General features: G+C 44.4%; 1 protein-coding gene across 1 annotated transcript in view; it reads right to left on the minus strand.

The window, feature by feature from the left end:
* SPTA1 (spectrin alpha, erythrocytic 1) overlaps positions 1 to 25,344 on the minus strand; it is a 72,053-nt gene that overhangs the window by 34,139 nt on the left and 12,570 nt on the right. Inside the window, exons 12-26 of the mRNA XM_045982893.1 lie at positions 24,641 to 24,718; positions 24,341 to 24,496; positions 22,080 to 22,284; positions 18,805 to 18,986; positions 16,984 to 17,227; positions 15,408 to 15,530; positions 11,458 to 11,675; positions 10,437 to 10,529; positions 8,647 to 8,784; positions 7,555 to 7,706; positions 6,781 to 6,967; positions 5,420 to 5,521; positions 4,374 to 4,465; positions 3,479 to 3,623; positions 2,512 to 2,693 (exon numbers count right to left, since the gene is read on the minus strand). Of these exons, the coding sequence (XP_045838849.1) occupies positions 2,512 to 2,693; positions 3,479 to 3,623; positions 4,374 to 4,465; positions 5,420 to 5,521; positions 6,781 to 6,967; positions 7,555 to 7,706; positions 8,647 to 8,784; positions 10,437 to 10,529; positions 11,458 to 11,675; positions 15,408 to 15,530; positions 16,984 to 17,227; positions 18,805 to 18,986; positions 22,080 to 22,284; positions 24,341 to 24,496; positions 24,641 to 24,718 (2,297 nt within the window). The remainder of the gene's footprint in view (positions 1 to 2,511; positions 2,694 to 3,478; positions 3,624 to 4,373; positions 4,466 to 5,419; positions 5,522 to 6,780; positions 6,968 to 7,554; positions 7,707 to 8,646; positions 8,785 to 10,436; positions 10,530 to 11,457; positions 11,676 to 15,407; positions 15,531 to 16,983; positions 17,228 to 18,804; positions 18,987 to 22,079; positions 22,285 to 24,340; positions 24,497 to 24,640; positions 24,719 to 25,344) is intronic.

Genomic DNA, 25,344 nt, shown 5'->3' on the forward strand with positions numbered 1-25,344 from the left:
GAATCTTCTTGTGTATACGGAATGAAAATAATCTTTAAAAATGAAATAGATAAAAATATAAAACTATAGAGATGAAGACAGACAGACACTTTCTCGAATTTGATAACAATGCCTAAGAAAAATTCCAAGTAAAAGGAAAATCTGGAAAAAGACAAGTGTGATAAAGATGATTTACTAGAAACAAATTGGAAATATTTCTTTTTTTAAATTTTGATAAGCTTTTGTTTTTTCCAAAGTTTTACATAAATTCTAGTTAGTTAATGTTAGAAGGGGTACCTGCACTCCGATGTATTCAACAGCATTATCAACAATAGCCAAACTATGGAGACAGCCCAAATGTCCACTGACTGCTAAATGGATAAAGAAGATGTGGTGTTTATATACAATGGAATATTACTCAGCCATCAAAAAGAATGAAATCTTCCCATTTGCAATGACATGACTGGTGCTAGAGTGTATTATGGTAAGCAAATAAGTCAGAGAAAAGCATATACCATATGACTTAACTCATATGTGGAATTTAAGAAAGAAAACAGATGAGCATGGAGGGGGGAGAAAGGGGAGCAAACCGTTAAAGACTTGCAACTATAAAGAACAAACTGAGGGTTGACGGAGGGAGGTGGTGGGGGATGGCTAGATGGAGGGTGGGCGATTGTGATGAGCACTGGGTGTTGTATGTCTGTGATGAATCACTGAGTTCTGTGGTTTACGCTGTTTGGCTTAATAATGGCAATCCCTTATGTTTGAAAATGTCCTCACATGTATTGTCTCTTTCTGTTCTTGTAATAATCCAGTAGAGAATTCTGGGAACTCTTCCGTCTTTAGTCTGGAGATGAAGAGGTCAGCCTAGAGAATGTGAGTGATTTATCCACGTAATAGAAGTAAAAACAGACGTCTGGGAAGAACCCGGACACTCAAATCCTCGACCAATACATATTCCATTACTCTAAATGATTCTCGTACATAAGGAGTAAATTCTTGGGTTTAAGGATCCATTCTATATGGAATCTAGGAAGGTATGTCTTTATTCTTACTTTGATTCCCAGCATGCGTGTACACACACACACACACACACACACACACACACACTCATGCATGTTCACACAAATTTATGTAAACACTCTCTCTCTCTCTCTCTCTCTCTCTCTCCATGCTGTTGATGAGACCAGGGCCCACTTCTTACTGTCAGCAGTCAAGGGGAATGACAAGGAGACCTAAGGTCCATGACCCAGAGGATAAATATCAGGTAACAATGCACTCATTTGCAATTCTGTGTTACGCCCATATTAGCATCACATACAGAGACTCCTTCCTCTTGCTGAAGAAAAAACAAACATCCACTCTAGGGCAGAAGGGTCTTTTCTTTTATAAACTCATGTGTTCACTTAAACAACTAAGTTTCACTGGGTACTTACTAAGTACCAAACATTGCAGAAGAGAAATTCACACTTTAGAGTAAAGGAAAAAAAAAAGCAAACAAAACACAAGAGGCTAAAACCTAATGTTTCAAAAACAGCCTGGAAAGCAGAGGGTCATAAGGAGATAAAATCCAGCGTCAGAGTTGCTCGGGTGGAGGGAATATTACCGCTGCCTACTGAAGAGTAGATAGTAGCGTTCATAAAAGGGAAGGAGGCAGCATCTGACTTGAGTCTGAAGTCAGAGCAGAATCTCTATGTCTAGAGAGCTGTGAGCAGGTACAATTTGGGGGGTGGCTGTGGACGCTATTTATTTATATTGTATGAAAAACTACAGCATCCCAGAGATGCCAAAGTGGGGAGGAGGTTGCCAAGAGGAACTGCAATTATTTACCAAAAGTAAATAATTTTCCCCCCAAAAGTATGCCATTGTGAGGAACTACTTCTTGGATCCTTGATTCCAAATGCTCCTCCCAGCAGACGACGGTGATGGAGAAGAACATGGAAGCTGTTCCACAGATGAAGTGTCTGTTTGCTCACTGCAATAATGTCTAGGGTCTCTAGTAAGGCAACAGAAGTTCTCAGGACTTTATCTTAACACGTCTAAGCTTATGCCCCAACTGTTGTCTTGAGCCCTCTGATAGGCAAACTTGTGCTCCGGCTGCCCCCACTTCCTGAACATACTATACCTTTCTTAACCTCGTGCCTTTCCGTGCTAGTTCCGTGCATTTGCTAGGATGCGTGTTTGGGCTGTATTGCATTCGATCGTGGGTATCTGTGCTCGTCTCTGTCTTTCCAGTAGGAAGAAAACGCCCATCATCTATAACACCCCACACAGCACCGCATGTATCGTACGTGCTCTCAGCTGCTTTGTTGGCCTCAGTCTGTCACGTTCGTTCTAACTTGGGTATTCCATGGCTTGAACTACTGGGGCTGTGCTTTCTGGGCCTCGACCAAGGTATGATCCGGATGTGGACATACCCTCCAAACCAGGAGTCAAGAGCACCCATATCCAGGCTGCTCCTACAAGGTCTGCATGGGGACAGACGTGGGCATCACCCACCCCACCTGGCGGAGCCTGCCTTTGGAGCTTTACCTGGCTTGCATAAGGAAGGTGTAGAATTTCTGGGCCTCCTTTAAGTTCTCCTTCCGCTCCTCCGAGCCCTTCAGCAGGTTTTCCCACGCCTCCTTCAGCTCTGTCCCCTGCCTTCGCAGGTCATCAGCAGCATCTGGGTGGGACTCACTGAGCCGCTCTGCTGTCTCCACCAGCATGGTCACCTGAGGAGATGCAAGAGCTCTGACAATCTTAGCATACCTAATCTTAGCAAAATACCACTTCTGAGCCCTGGCAATCCTCACTCCTCAAGCAGACGTCAGGGAGGTAAGAGAACATCTTGCCACTTCATAAAATACTGCCAACCCTTTCAGTACACATGGTAACTCCCTCAAGTAGTCAAACTCAACATTACCAAACTTCTTGTTAAGATGAGAGGGTGGTTGGGCAGATGGTTAAGTGAACCTGTTGATAAGTGGCAAGGTCAACTTTGCACCCAAGGGTCCTGATTTTTAATGTGAAGACCTTTTCAATATAGACATTTTCTGTGCCCTTTCTGCTCTGCAAGATAAGGCCAAGCTGCAGGATGCCCCTGATTTATCCCAGAGTGCATCTGGCAAGTTCCAGAGCTTTCTGGTAGGTCAAGTAGGATTAAGTTCTGTCAGTTCCTTATGAAGGAAACTGCAACATGCCTGGCCCAGGCCATCCTGGGGGTGGCCAGTCCCTCCTGGTCTGAGGCTGCAGGCCTTCTGTACGGTTTAGGCACTTGGAAGCCACTAAGGTGCTTGGACAGTAGAGGTCATTTTAGGATGTTTTCCCTCCATGTTCTGAGGTCCTGGCCATGTCCTTTGGGTGCCCTCATTTTAGGGACAGGAACAAGATCAAGTACGGAGTCAGACAAGGAGAAACGTGAGAGGAGGGACTGGGGAATAGACACACAGAGGAGGCCACGCAGAGGCGTCAATGTGAAGGGGGATGTGTTGGAACAGCCTGGGAGCGAATGTCCCACCTTTTCTCCCAGAGGCATGAAGTCTCTCTCAAATATCTCATGCTGCCGCTGAAGGGCCTGAACGCTGAACAGGTCTGAGCCGGGATCAGCCACCTGGAGGGCCTGGCGCTTCTTCTCGATCTGCTCCTTCATGTCATCTGCTTCTCTGGCTCACGAGAGTGAAGGACAGAGGGTGACAGTGTGTTCCCCAGGCGGCCCAGCTGACTGTCCAGAAGGGACATCCCTTCTACTCATCCCTGCCCCTCTTCCTGATGTGCTAGAACAAAGGCTCACTTCATCCTCCCAGCTGCGACTTGAGGCATAGATACTGTGACCACGTTCCACAAGCAAGACCAGAGCCTTAAGGAGGCTATCTGCTCAAGGTCAGACTACTACTAACTGGTGCAGCCTGTCTGGGCCCAGGAACCTGACTGCCCAGCCACCCTCTGCATCTCCAAACACCCAAAAATACATTTATACCCAGGGAAGGTGTTTGGTTACCATTTTCTTACTTGCTGGCTTGCTTAGCTATGTGTGTGCAGAACAGATTTGGAATCAGACATAAAAAAAGGTTTGAATCAACAGTTGAAACCAATGCGGTATCTGTGTCTGGCTGCTATCTATGGCTAGTTCTGAAATAAATTACATAAACCTCTTATCTCTACTCCGAGTTTCATTACCTATCATGAAAACTGCTACTTATGCATCAGGATCCAAGACCAGGCACTACAAAATTAGAGCTGGTTGTCTGGGAGGACCCTGTGTACCAAGTAAGCAATCAGCTACAGAATCACCTGACCTCCACTGATCTAGTCTCTGCATGTTCTAGTAATAGCGATGCCTCTCCTGCAGCAATCAGACTTGGACTTTCGAGCTGGTTCTAGAGTAGCACTGCCTCCCAGGGTTACCAGCTCACCTTTGAAACACCTGGACAGCGTGGGCACTGCCCAGCAGCTGGCGCTGCTCCTCTGCGAGGCTCTGCAAGGAGTTCCAGCGAGTATTCAACTCCTAGAAGAGGCAGACACAACGGGTGTTGGCTAGAAAGCTAACTCAGGTGGCTCAGTGTTGTCCGAAGACCCAATGATGTTTGAATGTTCATTGTTGTTGTGTGATCTATTTCAGAAACTTGAATAGGTTTCTTTCCTCTCTGGAGTGCTTGGCCCTCATTCATGCTGCCGACAAAGGGATGTTTCCCTCCCAAATGATGTTCTGGAAGGGAAACCCAACCCTAGAGCAGCAACCGACCTTGACTGCTATAGAGACTACATACCAACCTCCAGAAGATGGGTACAGCATGTTGCCTTGGTAGTTAGCTGCTATTATATTTATGCATCCTGAATGGACCAAACCAAGTCACCGCTTAGAGCTCAACTTTCTGCAGAGAGCACGTGCATTGTTCCTACACACATCTCTTCTCCCTCTTACTCCACCTCAACCACCTGAAAAGAGGCAGAGAACTCCTCTTCCCTGGTTTACGACAACCCACTAGACATTCCACTCATGCTCATTCGATCTTTCATGGAATGAAGGTTCCCAGTCTAAATCAGATCTCGAACGTCCCACCTCTCCTCTGTATTGACCTATTTTTCTCCTTCTTTCATCAGATTTTATCAGTGCCTGTCTCTTCTAGTCAGCTTTCCCGACCAGCCCCTTTCCACTGCTATAGCTTCTTACCTACATTTTCTTTATATTCCTGTATGCGAGCATGACTTTTCTGTGTCTGTGAAGTGAAGATGTGGGGAGGAGGGAGACACGTGCTGCAATTTATAGATTTCAGATCAGTTTAAATACATACATGAGTGGACTGTTTGAGCTATCGTCTTTGACCTTTCCTGAAGCCAGCTTTCTATCTTCCGCCTGCCCTAGCTGATCTGGGGAACATGAGGTTGAGTGTATCAAAGTGCGATGTGGCCCCCGAGCTCAGTCGGGCAGTGAGGAAACCACAGAAGGAGTTCTACTTACCTGCCGTATTTGAGCTCCTTCTGGTGTTAGAAGCTTTTCAAATAGAAGATCATCGGCCACCTTGTTGATATCCCTCAGCCGAGGCTCATTGGCCTTCAAATCCTGGGTGGGAAAATTTGTCCAAAGCAGCATAAATCCCCTTCTCAGGAATCTTCATACCTGCCATACTCTGCCCTAAATATTAATATCGCTAACCTCACATGCAGTGCACAAAAAGCTGCCCTCCAATCTGCCACTAAGAACGGGAGCTTTAAACTCCCTGACCCCAGTGGCTATTGAGAACTTGGCAAGAGAGCTGCCAAGTTCTGGAGTGTGGAGCACATCCAATATCTGAGATTTCTGAAAAATCTCTCCTGGATTACCTAAACTGCAGCCTGTGCTTTCGTACCAATACAAACTCCTCTGCCCTGTATAGAATTCCATGGACTAAGTTGTAATCTGCTTGTGTTAAGGCGTGTTATAAAAAATAGCTCTGAGGAGCTCATCATGATGCTTATGGGGTTGAGATCTCCCGTTACATTTTACAAAGGCCTCTAAATGAGCTTCCTCATGGGAGTGTCATTCATGGTGTTCTTTCATAATTTGTCCTTGCTTCCCTTTATTTCATTTTCCTCTTTCCTTATATATTCTATATGTGTATGTGAAATCCCTATTTACCTATCATCTAGCTATCTATTATCTGTCTATCCATCCATCCATCCATCCATCATCTAAGTATCTATCATCTATCTATCCACCCATCCATCTGTCCATCCATCCATCTATCCATAGATCAATCATCTATCATCTCTCTATCCATTCGTTTATCTATCTATCTATGTATCATCTGCCTATGTGCATCTTTGAATTCTATGTAGAAAACATCATAAGAAAAAGAAAGGAAGGAAGAGGTTTATATTCACTGCTAGCTAATGTATGGGATGAGTCTGTGAGAATGGAGGATGGATGGTTTTCGGTGGGTAGAAACTTAGAAACTAGCTATAAGTTCTTCCCACCTTCCCATACCAGCGTCTGCCCCATAATTAAGAGCTTCTGAAGAGTCGCATAGCCTCCCACCTCAACCTGGGATCCTAGAATGAAGCATGGTGTGGGATGAGTGCTGAAGAGCTCAGGGAAATCACCACTTCCAGGAGAATCTGGGAGTGGCAGGGACTGTAGGCTGCAGAGCCAAGGCCACTAATCCCTCTGCATTTCCCTTCCACATCTCATACCCAGAGAGAGATTTGAAACATGGGACTCTCAGCAGCTCTGGAAGGATATTTAGCAAATGTGAAGTTGAGGAACCACTTAGGAGAACGTGTGGTATAAACGGAAGCAAGGTCACAGTCCGAAGCCATCTGGAGAAGGTTGCCTATTCTCACCGTTTGGAACTCATCGAACTTCTTCTGCAGCTCCCAGACATCCTCCAGTTCCACCCCGGTGTTCTCTGCCTTCTTCTCTTGGATCCACTCTAGCATGTCACCCGCCTCATAGGCCAGCAAAAACTCGTTGTAGCATTGCAGCAGACGACGCCTGCGCTCCTCTGCCCTATCAAGGAGGGAGCGGTACCTGTGTGCAGAAACAGAGAGATTGGGGATGGTGTTGTGAAACATGGAAGAAACAGAGAAGAGTGGAAGCAGGGAGAGTAAAAGGAACAAGAAGAAGAGAGGGAAAATCAAACGAAGAATGGAGGAGAGGAAGAAATAAAGCTGGGAGGAAACAGCATTGAGAGCAGAGAGACAAACACACAGGGTTCTATGAAAAATAATGCAAATGTCAGAGTTCCAACAATGTGACTGGCATCCCACCTCCCCTATTCTATGGACGTGAGATGTTCACATGCCTGCCAACAGCTGGGCGAGAAGCTGGTGGACTAACTAAGTTCACGTGGAAGTCAGAAGACTCCGATAACCTCAGAATGCTGTGCAGGCGACTAGAAGGAGTGGCTCCATGATGTGCCTGACCTCAGACAATTGCCTTCATCATTCTCATACAAAAACTGAAGTTTTTCAAGGACCCAAAGTTGACTTTTAGCTCATAAAATCTGAGAATTTACAATGGCATCATTAATCTAACAGCAGCGTCATGAGAAGTGTCTTTGCCAGTAAGAAATACTGAGCCAAGTACTGGCCAGTTCTCCTGCTTCTAAAACGTACTGGTTCTCGATCTGCTCCTGGCGCTGGGCGATGCTGCTCGGGTCTTCTCGCTGCCGCTGTGGGGGCGTGGGCAGTTCATCCTGAGTCAGTTTCCTGACATAGACCGCAGGCACAAAGCCTTGGTGGTCACCAGATTCCACCTTCCACCAGTCCTGGAAAGAGAGAAAGATCCCCACTTCTTCTTTAGTTCTTGAAAAACCACAAATAGGAGAGGCTTCAACTCTTAGAACTAAGCCTGCAGGCACAGGCCAGACTATGGTGGGCCTCTCCTCTGCACCTCTCCCAGAGCACCTAAAAATTGTGCATGGCCTTAAAATTCGCTTGTGGATGTTTTGTGTTCCAGTATGACCCTGGGCCCCACAGAGAAATCTGGGGTGTTACTGAACTAACACTCCGGATTCGGTGTCCTCAGGGCCCTATGTGATGACAGGGAGAAGGCTGAGCAGGGAGGAAATGGGACTGGCACATAGCTTGTTTGCTCATGGACCATCCATCCTGCTTCTCAAAAATTCACTCGCCCTTGGACAACAATATCCTAGACTCTCTTCTTTTCTTCCCAACAATTTTTGGAAATTATTGGAATGAAAAAAAAACCCATCTGATCGCTTATAAAAAGAGCGGATATTTTGTCCCTATTCTCACAGGCTCTTTCACAGACCTGTTCCTCACACGTTAAAGAAAACTGAGTTAACAAAAAACTTCTCTTTTTTCCAGGTTCCTCCTCACCCTGGCCATTGTTGTTCTAGCACTGGGACCATTGGCATGAAGGAGGGACAAGCAGAGATGAAGAGAAAGGGATAAATTAGGACCACGGAATTGCTATTCATGGCCTCTATGTCTTTGGGCAACTTACTCAGGCTCCTTGAGTCTTCATTTTTTTCACTGTAGTTAACAGTATAACCCCAAAGGATCTACACAAGACCTTACAGAATACCTGGAGGGAAGATGCTACTGAATAAATGATGGTGATTTCAGAGAGACAGCCATAGAAAAATGTTCTTCGGGCAAAATATGGATATCTGGCAGGGCTGGGAGGGTGGACCGTGGAGGAGCTGTCTTGCCAATGGGAAAAAGGTTAGAAGGGAAGGTCACCTTGTTGATGGAACTGAGCAGAGTTAAGACGTCGCCTTTCTTCATGGTGACTTCTCGGTTGCTGCGGGCCTGGAAGTCGTATAAAGCCACCACCCTCTGTTCTCGAGCAGCTCCCTCCACGGGCGCGGCCTGCTGCTGCTGAACAAGAGCAGGAAGCAGATCCCGTCAGTCACCGGCTGGAAACACGTCTCTCTCCAGCCCTCGGTGGGGAGCCATGCCGGGCTGACAGGAGAGGAGAGCCTCGGGCTGGGCCGTCCCACACGGCTGCCAGCCAGAGGGAGATTGCCATGTGCCGTTCTCAGACACACGGTGCCGCCCTGACCCTTGAGGGGACAGGCGGGCTGGGAATCGTGAACCCAGAATGAGCCACTGAGTGTGCAGTTTGTCAGAAACGTAGGGAGATCTCTGAGCCTCCAGGGTATAAAGCCGGTAATAAGGTTTCTATGCCCCAACATTTCAGAAGACTCTTCGAGAAAGTGAAAAACCCACTATCTCTCATCGCCTTCTGCCTTTCCCAGGCCTTCACTGACAACCCTTCCAACCCCTTCACCTTAAATTATTACATCAGTGAAAAGTAGACTCTTTTTTTTAAGAGATGGATGACCTAGAGCACAGGAAAGTCCACAGAACTGTAAAAACCAACACCGTAAACCGGGATCAGAGATCTTGGATCTCTCTTTAGCAAGCAACCTGCTCTCCAAGGTGTAGCCTTCTCTGATTTATACTTTCTGCAAATGTCAGACCTCTGAGAGAATGAACGGAGTACAACACGCCTTTGTAAGCCATGGCGCATGCCTGCTTCCCGTCAGAGTGGAAGATGTGTGCCTCCCTTACAGACCCTCCTGATTTTACATCCTTGGAGCACCGTGTTTCCTCACCAGGCACAATGCACTCTCCCACCTGTTCCTGAGGAAGGCATGCACACAGGCTCCGAGCACACTGGGTGACCTAGCATGTCCCGCCCACGTCTGTCTACCCCAGAGTATGAACCCAGAGCCTCGCTCTTTCCTTCCGCTACCACAAGGAGGCGCCCCCGTCACTCGGTGGGTCCCAGCCTCGCTGCTGTTCAGGACAAGCTCTGAGCCTGGGCTCATTCCTGACCATCTTCACATTCTCCAGCACTCGCAGGACCCATTTCCCAAACATTCTGGGCTTTTGTGTCTTCGTGCTCATACCTTATTGACTAGAAAAGCCCTTCTCATCTACACAATAAACCATCTTAAAAAATAACCCAGATAAACTGGTTCACCTCAGCCATGGGGATCCTCCTACTTTCCAACAGTTTTATTCCTGGTGAGGGGAGCTCCTTTCCCTGAGACCTTTCCTCCCATCCATGTGTCTGTCATGTGCTCTTAACTGCCGAACTTTCTGATCTCCTAATAGACTGGAGTTTTCCCGCAGTCGGGATTATGCTTTATTCGAGGTTGTGCACGGTTGACTTCTCATAAGTTACACAAACAACCAGAAAGGGAGACGAGGAATCAGGAGGGACTGTGAGAAGGAGAGGTGTGTGTAAGGGGGCAGGAAAGAAGCAGGGACGGAAATATCAAAGGAAGGAAGGTGGAAAGCGAGAGCACATCGATGAGCATGCGTTTGTGTTCACCGAGAGCCCCTTGCGAACTACATCTGTGAACGCTACGGAGAGGCTACCGTTCCTGCTTATAAGGCCCAGAGAACTTAGGATTTCCTTTGCAGTTGCTTCCTGGGTTATTGGACGTACAAGCCGGTTAGAAAGAGAATCTTGTTTTGTCGGGTGGGGAGTGTGGCTCCTGGCATCTCCACCTTCTCACCTGGCAAGCCGCCGCCTGGTCCCGCAGGGCTTGCATGCTGTTTCCAAAGGCACTCAGGTCCACCAGGAAGGCCTCGTGCTTCTTCAGAAGAGCCTGGATTTGTTGATGAGGGACCATTAGAAGTGAGTACGGGAAGAGCCCTAAGCAGTCTTGGGGGTCATTCAACTATTATTTGGATTGTATCAATTGTCCTAATTCCTGGTAAGAGACACTCTCCATGTATAATAAAGAGGGGTTTTTGTTTGTTTGTTTGTTCGTTTAACTCTAAATTTGCACGTATTGGGAAACCAGGAGTTAAATGATTGACAATTTCAATATAGCAACTACTTTTTCTTTAATGAAAATGAAGTCATAACTGCACAAGTGTTTTATTGACCCACATCACAGCTAGAAGAGGGTGCCGCTAATGATGTTAGTTTTCGGCATGAGTTTGAGGGTGCCGCTAATGATGTTAGTTTTCGGCATGAGTTTGAGGGTGCCGCTAATGATGTCAGTTTTCGGCATGAGTTTGAGGGTGCCGCTAATGATGTTAGTTTTCGGTATGAGTTTAGACGCCCACCACAACTACTTCTAGTCCTGAAGGTTTGTTAAACATTACGTCGGCTTATCATGAGACAATGAACAAACAAGAAGCAGACATAGTGGGTAATTATGACCTTTGAGGTTCTTGTCCTAACATGTCTGCCTGATTTTATGTCAATAAAGTAATGAGACTATATATATCTTACAACCATGGTTGGTTTGTGAAAGCCCAAGGTTATTCTAGGAAATTTAGGGTGGACCAAGACAGGCATGGATCTCTGGCCATGCCCTTTGGGATTTAAATCATCCTTAGGGAATCTATAATGTAGTGTACATTTTAGGATTTGTGTCAACTCTGAGGTTATCCCAACCAAAACAAGGCCAAAGATTATCACTCTGAAAACACCCAAATAATCTCCCGGAACCTACAGCCGTCCCACAGTCTAATTTGGAACTATTTGGTGAGAACTACACACTGTCTACCTCCATGCCCCCTTACCCCAGCTGCTTCTTCATCAGCCCCATAGTTAGTGTTGTCTACGATAGGTTCCTTCTCTTGAATCCATGCTTCTGCTTCATTCAGGTCAGCCAGATACTGCTGGAACTGGACATTGGCCTCAAGATCATTCCGCCGTCTGCCTGCCCGAGCCTGGAGAGACTCCATATTGTCATTCAAACTCTTGACCCTAGAGGCCACATCTTCTGCAGCAAAGTGCCCTGTGGAGGAGTTAGAGAAAGGATGAGTATTGCCATCAGTAACATCACTTTCCTTTAGTCCTCTTGGGGACCTGGGAGAGAGAAAGGAAGGCATGAGGGTCATGTCACTGTAGCCATTCACCTAAATTCCTGGGAGTTAGAATGTTCTGAGATGGAACGTCAGTAGGTTGTCAGGGAGGACGGGTGTGTCTGTGTGGTGGTGAAGGGGAGGACGGGTGTGTCTGTGTGGTGGTGAAAGGTGTGGTATAGTCTGCAGTACATAGACCTGAAAACAGAAGACTTCATGTGGGTCCTGCCCAAGGTTCCAAAACATGTATTTTCTGGAATAAACAGAAAATCCAACTGATCGCCAGTTCTTCCCAGAAGGGATTTATCACCACACGACCAGTTCTCCCACCCCAACAACTAGAAAACAAGACAGACTGCAATATATGGCGATGTGCAGACCACAGGCAGAAGACTGTGACTCTTCAGAGAAGGGAAGGAAATGAGATGTGCCCCCACGTGCAGGGCAGTCTCTGGGCTATAGGGCTGGGGTGACGCCACACAAAAACCAGCGGTCACACTGAGCTGAGCAGGCAGAGTGAGCCGGGGCAGGCAAGACCACCCAAGCTCGAGGAGCAGGAGGCCACGGAAGGACACCACACACAGACAGAGCCCTGGAGATGTACACGGGGTCTCCTCGCATGTTTGAGATTACACATGCATGTCAGGAGACTCCTCGAGGTTAAGACCAAGGGGTGGAAAAGCAGGAGGCCCAAATCCCTAAGGCTCAACATAGGGCTGCAAGTAGTTAACATCACCTCCCACCAAAGTGGACCAGAAGAAAGACGTCTCGGTATTGGCCCCATCGTTAAATCAGTTCCAGCGTAAGAGTGCTCCCTGGAGGTTCCAGGAGCTTCAGCGATCACCAGGCTCAACAAACAAAGACAATGGCACCAAGTTATACTGTAATCAAATTTCTGAACACCAGTGATAAAATCTTAAAAGAGTAACAGGGGAAAGAGGTATATTACACAGGGAGGAGCAGAGTTAGTAGTGAGAGCGGACTCCGCATCGGAAGCCCCACAAGTCAAGAGACAAAGCAGCAGCATCCTTAATTCCAGAAAGAAACTGTCAACCAAGAATTTGTGTCAACTAAAGTATACTTCAAAATGAAGTTGTTCAGACCAACAAAAGCTTAGGGGATGTGGGGTTAGCAGACCCACACTACAAGAGCTATTTGGGAAAGCTCTCCATGTAGAAGAAAAATTATGAGATAAAAAATTAGTGTAGTCAAAGGAACAAAGAACAGAAATACATGAATGTATGTGAATACATATAGAATAAATATGAAAGGGTTTTTTACTCCATTCGTACTCTTAAAGCTGATTGACTGGTAAGGCAAAATTAGCAACAATCTACAGTGGGATTTATAACGTATGTAAAATTAAAATGTGTCACATTGATATGCAAAGGAGGAAATAGGAGAAATGGAAACGTACTGGTTACGGATCTTATTCTACGCATGAAATAGTATGCTTTTATAAAGTTAGAATGTGATGCGTTAAAGATCTGCATATTGAAATCCCAGAACAGTGGCTCTTAAATTTTTGCTCCCAGAATCCTCTTATATTTTTTTAATTCATTTCAAGCTTTTATTTAAATTCTAGTTAGTTAACATACATGGTAAAATTGGTTTCTAAAATTGGTTCTTGCGTAGAATTTAGTGGTTCATCACATATATATAACACCTAGGGCTCATCACAAGTGCCCTCCTTAATCCCCGTCATTCATCTAGCCCATCTCCTGTCCACTTCTATCCAACAACCCTTAGTTTGTTCCCTGTAGTTAAGAATCCCCTTATAATTTTAAAAATTATTGAGGACCCCTAAGAGCTTTGCAAATAGGGTGATTTCTATTAATAGTCACCATATCAGAAATTGAAACAAAAATGTTTAAAACAAAAGAATATCCAAGCATATATTCTTTTTTTTTAAGATTTTATTTATTTATTTGGCAGAAAGAGAGATCACAAGTAGGCAGAGAGGCAGGCAGAGAGAGAGGAGGAAGCAGGCTCCCTGCTGAGCAGAAAGTCCAATGTGGGGCTCGATCCCAGGACCCTGAGATCATGACCTGAGCCGAAGGCAGAGGTTTTAACCCACGGAGCCCCCCAGGTGCCCCCAAGCATATATTCTATTAGCCACTAGAGCAAAGGCATCATCAAACTTTATGTAGAACACGTCGCTGTGCACTTACAAAGAATGAATATAAAAAAGGCAAATAATGTCTTAGCATTATCAGAGCCATAACTGGAGAATCACTACTCTGGAATAAACACGTGCACATATGCACACATCTCCTATAGACATGTACCCCACAGAACTATAGCTAACAAACATGGAGATAAAATGGAATCGTAATAAGTTCATCATTAACCCAAAGAAAGTGGAAACTGACGGACAAAGAAAAATGAATAGCAAGATGTTAGATTTAAGCTTAACCGTATTAATCATTGCTTTAAAATTAAATGGTCTAAACAATCCCATAAAAGAGAGAAATTACCGGATTGCATAGCATAAAAGTGAAGCCTAACTCTATGCTTTCTGTAAGAAATCTGCTTTAAACATAAAGAAATAGACTACAATCAAAAAGATGAAGAAACGTATATTGTGCAAACATGAATCAAAGACAGCTGGTGTGACTGTACTGATGTAGCACCAAGTAGCCTCCAGGGTATGACCAGGGATAAAGAGGGCTATCTATCGTAACATGAAAGATTTTATTTCATTAAGAAGACACATCAAGCCTAAATATGTACGCATACCAAAATATAGTTTCAAAATATACGAAACAAAAACTGATAGAACTGAATGAAATAGATGAAATCCACAATCACAATTCAAGAAAAGAAATAAGGTGAGTCACTATAGTAAAATAGGAACTGCAAATAAACATTTTCAGTTTAAATCCCTCAGTTGAGATCTGAATTTTTGGTCAGCAATGTGAATTTTAAACTATACTTTTGACAGCTGGATGCTGGCTAGCAGCACTTTCCTCTTCTCCTTCTTTTCTTCCCCCTCCCCCTCGCCCTCCCCCTCCTCCTTCTTCTTTTGTTGGCAACAAATTATTCTTGAATCAAGGGAGGGATGATCCCGTGTAATCTCTGTTGCTGATGGCACAGCTGGAACCTGATGTTTTGATGTTCGGTTTCAACATCTTTAAGCAGTGGGGAGTTTTTTAAAGACAGGAAGCCAGGAGGAGGAGAGATACTGAGACTGTACACATAAGGAATTTAAAGTAATGTTACTATTAACTATCCAGACTATAACTGCCTTAAATGTAAATGATCAAAATAAATAAATGCAAATGATCTGAGACAAGTCTTCACAGATCTGGAAATTCCCATGTGGGAAAAGGACCTGATTTGTTTTCTGGAGTTTGTAACTTAAATTCTAAATTGTAAAACTTCTACAGAAGATCATATTGATTATAGCATAAAATATCTTATTTAATAACTTTGGCTTAACTGAAGAATACAAATGGTTGATTTATGAGGTAGGGAGGTTCCTGTTATCGGATTATATAAGCAGAATTGTATCATCGTGTCTGTCGGAAATGCCCAAGGGGAATTTCTGCATTAAAAGGGAAATCAGATATCTTTAAATTCCCTTAAAGCCCTAAAATTGAACAAACTTCTTCCTTTCAGTTTAGCATGTGATTATTGACCAGTTCAACCTGAACCATACATACCTTCCTCTACCATTTTGTTTCCCTTCTTTGTTATCGCTTGGATGCTTGGCTCATGACTGGCAATGTTATCCTGGATGACTTGGTGTCTGTTCAGAAGCTTCTTGGAGACAATCAGGTCCTTGCCTATGGAGAAAAATAATTCTAAGTCCAGGTATTGTTCTAGTGTATGAAATAAGAAGAGGCTATACTACTTTTTATAACTCTTGGACCTACAAGTTTTTCCCTTTGAGGCTGTAGTCTCTGTCTGGACTTCCTGAAATTTATATCATTTGTCTGAATTAACTCTGCTCACTGTTGTGCCCCTTGTCTCTGGTACTGAGAAAGTTCAATTCAATATTTTACAAAAGATAATAAATAAGTCACTATATAGGCAGAAAGGCAAGTAACTCTTCAACCAGAACTTTCAGTAGCACACAACCAATATTGTTTCAGCACATTACAGTGTAAAAAGCAGACTCTTCCACTTACTAATTCCTACGGGTGTCAGAAACTTATCAAATCCTCGAACTTAGGTGTTTCTCACCATGAAAATGACGTGTTATATGTTTCAAAGTTTTCTTTGTAAAGATTAGAAATAACATAAAAATATGCCTGCCTTGGGGCGCCTGGGTGGCTCAGTGGATTAAGCCACTGCCTTCGGCTCAGGTCATGATCTCAGGGTCCTGGGATCGACTCCCGTATCCGGCTCTCTGCTCCGCAGGGAGCCTGCTTCCTCCTCTCTCTCTGCCTATCTCTCTGCCTACTTGTGATCTCTCTCTCTGTCAAATAAATTAAAAAATAAAAATCTTAAAAAAATATGCCTGCCTTGCTGCTGGCATTAACAAGCACCCACTAAATGCTATACATTAATTTTCTCCAGTTTCTCAGCACCCAGTTCCAGATGTCAACTACCTATCTCCCATCCACACGTTCCCCTTCTTCCCTTCAAAATTCCCTTCCCTGTACTTCCCACCAAATGACTTTCCAGAAGCTCTCGTGCCTGTCCACCCTTCAGAAGGTATTCTCTCTTCTAGAAGTTTTCCCAGGCTGACCCCTCCACTGTCACCATCACATCAGCTCCTCACAGACCCTCCCACTATGGGATACGAAGCTTGCATTCCGCTTGGACCCCAGCACTGACAATGATGGACAGCTCCCAAAGGAAAGGAAGGTATGTACCTTTCCCTGCTGCCCCACCACTTTTCTCTTTCCCGTTGCTCAGGTCTTCACAGAAGGGGGGCACTGACACTATGGACAAAATTATTTGGGACCTCGAGCACCAGCCATGGTGGCTCAGCCAAAAACAGTGGCGGTAACTTAAGTTAGAGCAAGTACAAAAGTTTGTGCCCTCCAGCTCTTCTCAGAGGCCTTCAATTCATGGTATTGTTCATGTTTACTTTAGGAGGTAAACGGTTCTGTATGAATTTTAACAAAATCTTCTATGGAAGATGGAAAAATTGTTCCTGAGTGTGACAGGGAAGAGCTGAGAGCAAACTCTGCATCCCCCACAACTGTGTCTCAGGTTGTCCCAGATCTCTCTGACAGTCTGCAGACCCTGGTCTTCTATGGATCAGCCCACACATACTCAGGGACTAACCAAGGTAGGTGGAAGCCACTGAGGGTTCAGTCTCTTGGATCCAGGCCTCCTCATCCTCTGTGTCCCTGCAGATCTGGTGCAGGAGGAGATGGTCAATGAGCGTCTTTTTCCGGGTGCTCATTGGTTCCTTTAGAGCTTCAAACTGGGACACCAGGGATTCCTGCCTTGCTTTTATGTCTCCAGCATCTGGATGGTCTATTTTTTCAAAATATAACGCCAGGTCTGTGAGGGTGTCCACCTGATCCTGAGGGAGAGACAGAATAAGTGTCAGGAAATGCCATCGTTTAGTAGAAAGTGGTGGGGGTGTTCAGCATGAGGAAGCTCTGGGGAGAATCAGTTCCCCCCAGTACCATGTGATGACTTCTAACCAGATCCATGAGACAGAGTGGCAGGGGATGCTGAACCGAGGACCACATCATCACCCAAGAGCTATTTATAGGAAGGTAATTCTTAAACATTTCAGAAAAACAGAATATACAGAGAGTGCGCCAAGGAAATCGGAAACCACAGACACAGAGCCTTAACTATCAAGAGTATTAATAGGGGCGCCTGGGTGGCTCAGTGGTTAAGCCGCTGCCTTCGGCTCAGGTCATGATCTCAGGGTCCTGGGATCTAGCCCCGCATCGGGCTCTCTGCTCAGCGGGGAGCCTGCTTCCTTCCCCTCTCTCTGCCTGCCTCTCTGCCTACTTGTGATCTCTCTCTCTGTCAAATAAATAAATAAATCTTTAAAAAAAAAAAGAGTATTAATAAACCACAAGTAACTGTCAGAGAGTGTTAATAAACCATGGCCTGGAGGAAAACAGAGGGGCACTTTCTGTCCCCTTCCCCTCCCACCCTCCTCCCTTGCAAATGAGCTGCAGATGTGACTAACACAGAAACTTCCCAGGCTGAAGTTTGTAGCATCCCAGGAACAATGCCCAGGAGATGAAATGGGGTGTTTACAAAAAGAATCTCACTGTTTTGTTACCTTGTTTCCACCCTCATCAAGCCATCCCTGGAATTAGCTAAGGGCCTTGGCTTGTTTTCCTGTTTTCTATTTCCTGTAGATTATTCTGTCTTTCCCATTTAACCCAAGGAGCAGACATCATAAAAGTGGATTTTAACAAGATAGATCAGGAGGACTTTCTACGGAACAACAGAGTCATCCTTAAGTACAAGCTAGGAGCCCTTGGATGAGAAAGTGAGTCAGCTGGAAGTATGTTCTCCAAAAAAATCACACAATCTCACAACTGACTAAACTCAAGTGACAATCTTGTGGGATGTCGGGGGAATAACCCTGCACTCAGAGCCTACACATCCACATCCTAGTCCTCGCCCTGTTGCCAGTTCTCTCTGTGACCTCATGGAAGTCACTTCACAGCTATGGGCTTCAGTGTTCTTAACCAAAAAATAAAGCAAAAGGATTAAAGATATTTGCAAGCTTTGACCCATGAAATGCCAAGACAGGAAGAGGCCATGTTGTCCAAACCTTGCAGTACAGATGAGCATATAGAGATGTGAGAAGGTGAAAAGATGCATCAAAGGTCACATCAGCAGCAGGTGAGAGCTGGAATATGAAGCCCAAGTTTCTGGAGTCAGAGTGCCACACCATATACAGGGGAGCCCACAAAGCTCCCCTGGCCATGGGGTTCCGACAACCACACCCAGGACAATGGCTGTACCAGATAAGGTCTTAGGAAGGGACAGCTGACAAACTAAAATTCTGGAATTTTTGCCTTCGGTTCCTTGATCTCTTTCTCTGTCAATAGTTACTTATTATGAGTGTGCTCAGCGCATGGACGGGAGCGCTGGTCTACCATGGCCAGAGAGCTGGCAACCGACCTGATGGACGCCCACAGCAGACTCCAGGAAGCCGTGTTTCCTGAGTAGCTTCTGTACATCAGACAGGCCTTTCCCATAGTCCTTGGAGACCACCTGCTGCTCCACGTCCCCCAGCCAGCGCTCCAGGTCTTCTGCAGTGTTCTTGAACAGCAGCTCCTGGCTAGCTTCATACAGCTGGTTCCCTGGAGTGAGGCAGTAAGAATGGGACAGACACCATGACCCTTCCTCACTACGCAGTAATACACCTTCCATCAGACTTAAGGGGAAATACAATATTTCGATATCCTAATGAGAAAAAATACCCATTCCATATGTGATTATACAAAAAAAAAAAATTCTTAAATAGTGCGATTTGGATGGTATTTGTTTTTAAATATAGTTAACGTTCATTCCCAAAACAAAGAAATAATCTGTTTATTCTCTGCTGAGGAGGTACAGTCCTATTGTGTTAGATCCAACCATCTTGGGTGTTTAAGATGTCAACCGTTACTCTATCAAGACCTCCTTTTCAAAGGGATTCAAACCCAAACTCTGCATTTCCCAAGAGAAGTATAAAAATCAAGATGGGTTTCCATTTGAAATTGTGAACTACCTTTTTATAAATGTCTTTCTCAGAACATTACCAGCCCTTCCTGGTACGTGTCCTTCATCAGCAACCCTGCCTCACAATTTTCTCTTCCAGAAAATGTCTTGATTGTCCACACCATTCTCAGCTAAATTCTTTATTCTTTGAACGATCATTTATATTATTTCTGCTAAGAAGTTGCTGTATCTCCTGATGCTGGGGAGTAGCAGTACCATCTTATTGTCACTGTAAATTTGGATTTTTTTTCCCCTAAACCCAAAATTGGGTTGATATCTAAAGGAATCAGTGTGGCATATCTGTCTATAACCAGGGCAAAGTTGTGTCTATAGATGGAGTCTCTGCCTCACAAGAAGAATATCGACAGGAAGACCTCAATAATAATGATTTGTGTTAATTACCACAACTGACTGATTTTCTAGGGAGGGGAGGTTAAATGTAAGTAGAGGTTATTCAAGCAGACATGCGGGAATTTTTTCAAGATCTTACAGCAGGGCCTGAACACTTTCAGATATGCGAAAAAGGCATCATCAAACTCCATTTATAAGAATAAAATGTTTTTCAGAGTCTGAAAAACAACCTGAGGGTTTTGAAGGGTCAGGGGTGGGAGGTTGGGGGAACAGGTGGTGGGTAATAGGGAGGGTACATTTTGCATGGAGCACTGGGTGTTGTGCAAAAACAATGAATACTGTTATGCTGAAAAAAATAAATAAAATGGTAAAAAAATGTGAATGCTAACGGATAACATTAAAGTTCCATTTGACCATTAAAAAAAAAAAGAATAAAATGTTTTTTTTTTAATGGGATTGAGAGGGAGGCAAAATGTAAGAGACTCTTAATCTCACAAAACAGACTGAGGGTTGCTGGGGGTGGGGGGGCAGGGACAGGGTGGCTGGGTGATGAACACTGGGGAGGGTATGTGCTATGGTGAGTGCTGTGAAATGTGTAAGCCTGAGGATTCACAAACCTGTACCCCTGGGGCAAATAATACATTTTATGTTAATAAAAATAATTTTTAAAAAGAATAAAATATTGTAAGAACATCACATGCGGTGCTGACAATCTTGTAATGTCTACTTTAATATCCCGGGTCAAAATATCTCGTCTCATCTGTAGAACCCAAGTAGGGAAAATCTAACTCAAGAACACTAGTTTCAGGTGCATAACCAATACTGGATTCATGGCTCTGGAATATTTGTTAAGGAGACAGAAAAAAAAAAGTGGGAGCAAAGTGAAGAAAATGAAAGTAATTTCACTTAAACCTATGTGCCTGAAGAAAACAAAGTCGTGTGTATAATGTGGTAAATTCAGGTTAAGTTATAAAAACTCTGTTCAATACAGGAAGAAATGAGTGGCCTCCCTTCTTATGGAGGTCACCAGGCAAATTCAAGGTGGTAGAGATTAAAAGGCTAGGTTTCAGAACTTAGGAGGTAGACGTTCACCAAAACTTCTGCTTCTCCAAGGGCAAAAATGAACTATTGGGATTTCATCAAGATCAAAAGCTTTTGCACAGCAAAGGAAACAGTTAACAAAACCAAAAGACAACTGACAGAATGGGAGAAGATATTTGCAAACGACATATCAGATAAAGGGCTAGTATCCAAAATCTATAAGGAACTTAGCAAACTCAACATCCAAAGAACACACAATCCAATCAAGAAATGGGCAGAGGACATGAACAGACATTTCTGCAAAGAAGACATCCAGATGGCCAACAGACACATGAAAAAGTGCTCCACGTCACTCAGCATCAGGGAAATACAAATCAAAACCACAATGAGATATCACCTCACACCAGTCAGAATGGCTAAAATTAACAAGTCAGGAAATGACAGATGCTGGAGAGGATGTGGAGAAAGGGGAACCCTCCTCCACTGTTGGTGGGAATGCAAGCTGGTACAACCACTCTGGAAAACAGCATGGAGTTTCCTCAAAATGTTGAAAATAGAACTACCCTATGACCCAGCAATTGCACTACTGGGTATTTACCCTAAAGATATAAACATAGCGATCCGAAGGGGCACGTGTACCCGAATGTTTATAGCAGCAATGTCTACAATAGCCAGACTATGGAAAGAACCTAGATGTCCATCAACAGATGAATGGATACAGAAGATGTGGTATATATACACAATGGAATACTATGCAGCCATCAAAAGAAATGAAATCTTGCCATTTGCGACGACATGGATGGAACTAGAGCGTATCATGCTTAGTGAAATAAGTCAATCGGAGAAAGACAACTATCATATGATCTCCCTGATGTGAGGACATGGAGAAGCAACATGGGGGGGGGTAGGGGGATAGGAGAAGAATAAATGAAACAAGATGGGATTGGGAGGGAGACAAACCATAGATGACTCTTAATCTCACAAAACAAACTGGGGGTTGCTGGGGGGAGGTGGGATTGGGAGAGGGGGAGCGGGCTATGGACATTGGGGAGGGGAGGCGAACCATAAGAGACTATGGACTCTGAAAAACAACCTGAGGGTTTTGAAGGGTCAGGGGTGGGAGGTTGGGGCAACCTGAGGGTTTTGAAGGGTCAAGGGTGGGAGGTTGGGGGAACAGGTGGTGGGTAATGGGGAGGGCACGTTTTGCATGGAGCACTGGGTGTTGTGCAAAAAGAATGAATACTGTTACGCTGAAAAAATAAATAAAATGGAAAAAAAAAAAAAAAACTTCTGCTTCTCACCTTTCTGCTCTGTAGCTGCCAGCAGCTCCTTCCAGAGGCTGACAACCTCGTCCACACGCTCAGCCACCTTGTCTGAGGCGTAGTGATCAGCCTCAATCATCTCCTGACCAGTTTTCTCCAGTGTGTCGAGCAGGCGTTGATAATCTTCCAATTCATTTTTAAACTCCTCCTGCTTTTGAACGCGGCTCTTCAAGTTCTGTATGTCCTAAGTCCAAACGATAAAGGAAACTTATCTGAAGAATGGGAAGCAGACATTTTGAGGACAGGGGTTACTTCTCACTATAAATACAACTGCATTAAGTAGAGGAAACAAGGGAACTGTCCTAGGTCAACTACTGAGCCAGAGAACGTGAACAAACTCATGTGGCCAACCCCTCCTTCTAGCCACACATCACACATGGCTCATCAATTCGTCCAGCCTAGACATCCCCTAAAGATCATTTTGAATATGGCACCCCACGCAAGAATTAACAATCAGACATGATCAACAGTAGCCAAACGATGGGGAGAACCCAATGTCCATCGTCTGATGAATGGATAAGTAACAGGTGTATATGTAAGCAATGGAATATTACTCAGCCATCAAAAAGAATGAAATCTTGCCATTTGCAATGACATGGATGGATCTAGAGTGTATTATGCTAAAAGGAATAAATCTGTCAGAGAAAGACAAATATCATGTGATCTCACTCATATATGTGGAATTTAAGAAACAAAAACAGATACACATAGGGGAGGGAGGCAGGAAGGGGAAGGCAAACCATAAGGAGACCCTTAATGATAGAGAACAAACTGAGGGATGATGAAGGGAGGTGGGCAGGGGGATGGGCGAGATGGGGGATGGGGATAAAGGAGGGCACTTGTGATGAGCAATAGCTGTTATATGAAAGTGATGAATCACTGTACTCTACTCCTGGAACCCATTTTACCATATAGGTTAATTAATTAAAATTTAAATAAAAATTTGAAATTTAAAAAAAGAAGGAAAAACAAAAACAGAGTGCTGTCATGAAAGATGACAAATTTTTTTCCCATTTCTGTCCTGATGCATGATTTCTTCCTCTAGAAAAGTTCTGTATACCTTCTGTACCCAGGAACCACACCTCTTCCCAAGAACACAAACACATATTTCCAAGTTTAACAGGATGAAAGGTACAGATAAGGTGCTCATAGTTCTATAAAGATATGAAACAAAAGTAAATATTGTGAATAAGTATCGGCCTAGAAATTAGGAGACTCATTCTAGCCTCAACTAAGTGTGAAATTGTATGAGTATATATATGTGGGTATAATAGTTTGTAGTACATAATACTTGTGAATGAAAAATCCATGTTTTACACAACCCCAAGGTAGAGAAATCTATGGCTTAGAGAGAAGTCAAGGGTTTCCCAAAGTCACATAAATAAGACAGAACCAAGAGAATTTGAGCCCAGGTTCACCTTCTCCAGAATTCATGCTCTAACACTTAGGTTAAACCACTCTCCAAATAACTGGGTAACTCTGGGCAAGTCATTTTCCAATTCAAATCCTTGGTTTCCTCATCCAAAAAATGAGGGGTTGTTCCCTTCTAGCTACAAAACTGTGTAACTCTGCATTATGCCAAACCTTGAGGTTACCTTTGGGTTCCTAGGAGCTTTGAGTAAATTTGAACCTACAACAGGATCAGACATAATGTTTTTCTATTACAAGGTGCAGAAGGAAGCAGCAGAAGTGGTGGAGGGACAAGCAGCAGCTAAATAAGGAGCCGTACCTCCCTTCCCCCACTCCATTATGGAACATTAGAAGTTGTGCTGGAGAAGGGTGCCTGTATGCATCAGTCAGTTAAGAGTCTGTCTTCAATTAAGTCCTGATCCCAGGATCCTGGGATGGAGCCCCTGTGCCAGGCTCCCTGCTCAGTGGGGAGTCTGCTTCTCCCTCTCCCACTGCCCACCCCCTTGTTCTCTCTCTCTCTCTTCCAAATAAATAAATAAAATTTAAAAAAAAAAGAAAAGAAAAGAAAAAGAAAAGAAAAAAAAAAGGAAAGGAAAGAAAAAAGAAAAGGAAAGGAAAGGATAAAGAGAATTTGTGCCGAAGAAAAGAAATGAGAGGCAGTGGGACACAGAAATCCAGAAACCAGATTCTTTGCTTTTAACCAAGTATCATGCCTTGAGGGAGCCAGGGCCCTTCTCTGTAAAGAGGTTCACCCGTCCTTTCAGCTCTAAGACTCCGGTCCCCTGAAACAGTCCTGATGAGTGTGCCCAGGGTCCGAAAACCCTGCTTACCTTGTAATCTTCGTCGTCTGCCAACTTCTTCTTCTTATTGATCCAGTTCTTTAGGTCATCTGAGTCCTCATAGAGTTTCTGCAGAAGCCGGGAATCCTCCAGGAGTTTGCGCCGAGTGGCCGCCTTCTCACGTAGGGCATCCCGCCGGGCCAAGAGCTGCGAAACCAAGAGGAAACTCATGTCATCAAAGCCAAGTATGAATACATGAGATTCACTGCCCAGTTGGGTCCCTGGGCCCCACCTCCTCCCCGGGCCCCAGGGCACGGGGGGGCAGACACGCATCCGGGGCTTCCGACATACGCTATCCCGCAGATTAGCAATGTTCTCAGAGTCATAATGGCCACCATTGATCAGCTTCGTTGCATTGTTGTCTACGGTCTGAAAAACAAAACAACGAAAACTGGAGTGGTTTTCCCTCAGTGGCCCCTGAGTAAGTGGCCACCACTGGGCTAGATGTTGAAAGAGAAAGCATGGCAATGTGGAAGAGAATAGCTCTCAGGGTCAGACATCTGGGACCCAGTTCTGATTTCTATTACAAATTCTGTTTCAGAATGTATAGTTGATGAGTTAATTACCCTCTTGGATGCCATGATATTTTTAATATCGAGGTTATAGTAAATGAATTTTGATGTCACTCGAAGGTGAATATTTGATCTATTCTTAATTTTTTAAGGATTTTATTTATTTATTTATTTGAGAGAGTGAGAGAGAGTGAGCATGTGCTCAAGTTGGGGGAGAGAATCCCAAGCAGACTCCATGTTGAATGCAGAGCCCTGCTCAGGGCTTGATCTCACGACCAGGAGATCAAGTCCTGAGCTGAAACTTAGAGTCAAAGGCTTAACAGACTGAGCCCCCCGGGCGCTCCTGTTCTTAAGTTTTCAAGAGGAAGCACTATGGTTATAGTCCTGTTCAGTGGCCAGCCTCTCACTCTCTCACTCTCCCTCCCTCCCTTTTCTGCCCAATATATTATATGTATTTGTATCTCTAGCCTCTTAGGAAGAAGG

This window comes from Meles meles, chromosome 17, assembly GCF_922984935.1.
Source record: "Meles meles chromosome 17, mMelMel3.1 paternal haplotype, whole genome shotgun sequence".
NCBI lineage: Eukaryota > Metazoa > Chordata > Mammalia > Carnivora > Mustelidae > Meles > Meles meles.